General features: G+C 49.1%; 1 protein-coding gene across 1 annotated transcript; it reads right to left on the reverse strand.

Annotated features, from left to right (window-relative positions):
- Positions 1-92: 92 nt before the first annotated feature.
- PLA2G1B (phospholipase A2 group IB) lies at positions 93-2,089 on the reverse strand. Its single transcript, XM_005421480.2, has 4 exons — positions 1,976-2,089; positions 1,734-1,896; positions 878-1,005; positions 93-264 (listed from the first exon to the last, which is right to left on the reverse strand). Exons 1-4 carry the CDS (start codon positions 2,007-2,009, stop codon positions 143-145), a joined length of 447 nt encoding a protein of 148 aa, XP_005421537.1. The 5' UTR covers positions 2,010-2,089; the 3' UTR covers positions 93-142.
- Between the last annotated feature and the right edge of the window lie 477 nt (positions 2,090-2,566).

The raw sequence follows: 2,566 nt of genomic DNA on the forward strand, positions 1-2,566 counted from the left end.
CTTCCCTCCTTCCCTCCTTCCCTCACTCCCCGCCCGCCGCCCCGTCCCCTCAGCGCGGCGGTGAGCAGCGGCCCCGCTTATCGGTTTAGGTTATTTATTTGTGTATTTTGGCCTGCGGCCGCCCTGAGCCACACGAGAGTGACTATTTGCAGTATTTGTCGGTGTCCAGCTCCTTGTGCTCGGGGTTGTAGGGCGCCTTGGCGAAGCACATGGCAGCGGTGCGGTCGCAGTTGCAGATGAACGCGGCGCACTCACTGTTCTCGCCTGGAGGAGAGAGAGGAGCGGTCAGAGCCCGCGGCTCCTTCGCCAGGCGCTGCAGAGGCTCGGGCTGGCATTTCTGCGGTCAGGTGTGCCCATTTCACTGCTGCCATTGTTCTGGGGGTGCACAGGCTTCTGCCCACTAACCCAGTGCCCCAAAAGCTGTGTGTTCTAGCCAAGCCATCTCTCTCCTTGCCCCTTCTTGCCTTCCCTGCAGCTTTATTTGCCAACCTCTCTGCTCGTTACCTCCATTCCAGAGTCCTATAAAGTCTCCACTATTCATCAGAGGTTCAGAAACTCTATAACAATGCCAAGTTAACATGCTGGTCTCTTACATACTGCCATTAGAAGGCCTCACAGAAAAGTACCCAATCCCCTGAAGACTAGACAGGCTTCTCTATATTCTGTTGTACCATGTATCTTCACAAACTTTGAATTGTGGGCTATACAGAGAATATTCATTCCAGTGCCTGTGTGAGGTGCCCTCTTTCTAACGACCAAGGCCCCTGGCAAGAACTTGCACTGTGCCTTCCTGCCGCCGAGGTGTGAGTGTAACACAGCCCTGCTCTTTCCTAAGAAAGGCTGGAGAAGATCTGGAGTGAAGTGGAAATGGACGTACTGCTGCATGTGATCTGCCCATTAGAGCAGCTGTGGTGGTACAGCTTAGTGTAGGGGTTGTCCAGGAGGAATTTGCAGGATTCCATTTTCTTTGCCTTGGAGTAGCAGTTATCATGGGCTTGGCAGCACCTGGGAAGCAAGGAGAAAAAGGTTAGAAAACACCAGAATCACAGGCTCAACTGACCTGTAAGACACATGAATATGTTAGATTTGCTTTGACAAGGCTCTTGACAAAAAAAAAAAAAAAAAAAAAAAAAAAGAAAGATACCCAGCAATAAGAGGGCAGACACAAAGGACCTCAAAGGGATAGAGTTGTGCCAGCTCATGGTCCAAGAGGTGTCTGGTAAATGAGTACTTATGGGAGCATCTTCACAGTTGTCTATTGGGCACAGGGAAAGCCAAAGCCAGTGTTTACCCTACACTTCCTCTCAGTGCCTGGTAGCTCACAGGCTCTCAGCCAACACAATCCAAGACTTGGCTGCCAGATTTGTGTGTCTCTACATTTCCCATGCCATTTCCTAGCATTTTGCAGCCCAGCCTGTACGTGGTGATGGTCAAGCACCAGGCAGAGTGTGCAGAGCTGCTGGCACAGCACTGCTGCTGCAAAAAAAAATGCTGGAATGAGCACACTCTGCTGCCATAGAAGAGAAGAGCTACTGTAATTATATTTTATCTTAGTAATAAGGCATCTAGGTGTGATAGCACACATCCTTTTCCCCCTGAATCCATCTGTGAAAGAAAGCTTCCTTCACAGCAGCCAGAGAGTTTTGTAAACGTTCATAGGCAGGGCCAGCTGAGATGAAGTTGAAGCAGGAAAGTACAAGCAAGGAAAGAGGTTTGTAAAGGCAGAGTTGTACCTGTCGAGCTCGTCCACGGGAGTGCCGCTGCCCCCCAAGCCGCAGTAGCAGCCGTAGTCGTTGAATTCCAGCAGTGGGTGGCTTTGGGGCAGGGTGCACTTGATCATTTCACGGAACAGCCACACAGCCCGGGGCGAGACCTCCTCGGCACTGGCTGCGCCCACTGTGGACAGACAGACAGACAGAGAGTGGTCAGAGTCAGGTTTGGGGTTACCTGTGCCAGGATGAGGGCACCTACACACCTGACAGCAGGAAAAGCAGGGCCAGGAACTTCATCCTCACAGCTCTTGATACAAACTCCGGTGCCAAGGGAAATGAGGCTTTATACAGCAGGCTCACCTTGATGTGGTATGAGATAAAACAGCCAGTATTTATGTTACTAAATGCAGACTTCTTCCATCGGGGGCTGTGGGCGGCAGGCTGTGGCGTGACCAGTTGAAGGCCGATTGAGATAAATCCATAAAAGCTGGAAAGGCAAATATTTGCTCTCTAAGATTTTGCTATTAAATTCTTGTAGTAGTACTATTAGAAGTCAGCCTGAAAGATCTAGATATTTTTAAGGGCTCTCTACTAAAAAATAATATCAGTATGGTAGTTACGTTGGGAATTTCTGGCACACTAATAACCACCTGCCACTAATACTTGCATCTTCTTTTAATGGTATCCCACATATCATTAATCCTGTATCTCTCCATGGGTTCTCCTGGCATAATTCAGAGAATAAGATACAGGTTGTCCACTCACATCAAATGACCATTTGGCATGAGCTCAACTGAAAAAATAAAGTCAAGCTATTCTTTACTCTAAAATCACAGAGGAGAAGGAGGTACTAC

The sequence above is a fragment of the Geospiza fortis genome, unplaced genomic scaffold, assembly GCF_000277835.1.
Source record: "Geospiza fortis unplaced genomic scaffold, GeoFor_1.0 scaffold408, whole genome shotgun sequence".
Lineage (NCBI taxonomy): Eukaryota > Metazoa > Chordata > Aves > Passeriformes > Thraupidae > Geospiza > Geospiza fortis.

Excerpts from the sequence above, each read along its gene's own strand:
- PLA2G1B (XM_005421480.2), bottom strand. The coding sequence starts at position 2,009 with ATGAAGTTCCTGGCCCTGCTTTTCCTGCTGTCAG. Across the intron at positions 1,897-1,975 it reads CCTGCTTTTCCTGCTGTCAG|TGGGCGCAGCCAGTGCCGAG; the intron begins GTGTGTAGGTGC and ends GTCTGTCCACAG. Across the intron at positions 265-877 it reads TGGGCAGATCACATGCAGCA|GCGAGAACAGTGAGTGCGCC; the intron begins GTACGTCCATTT and ends TCTCTCCTCCAG.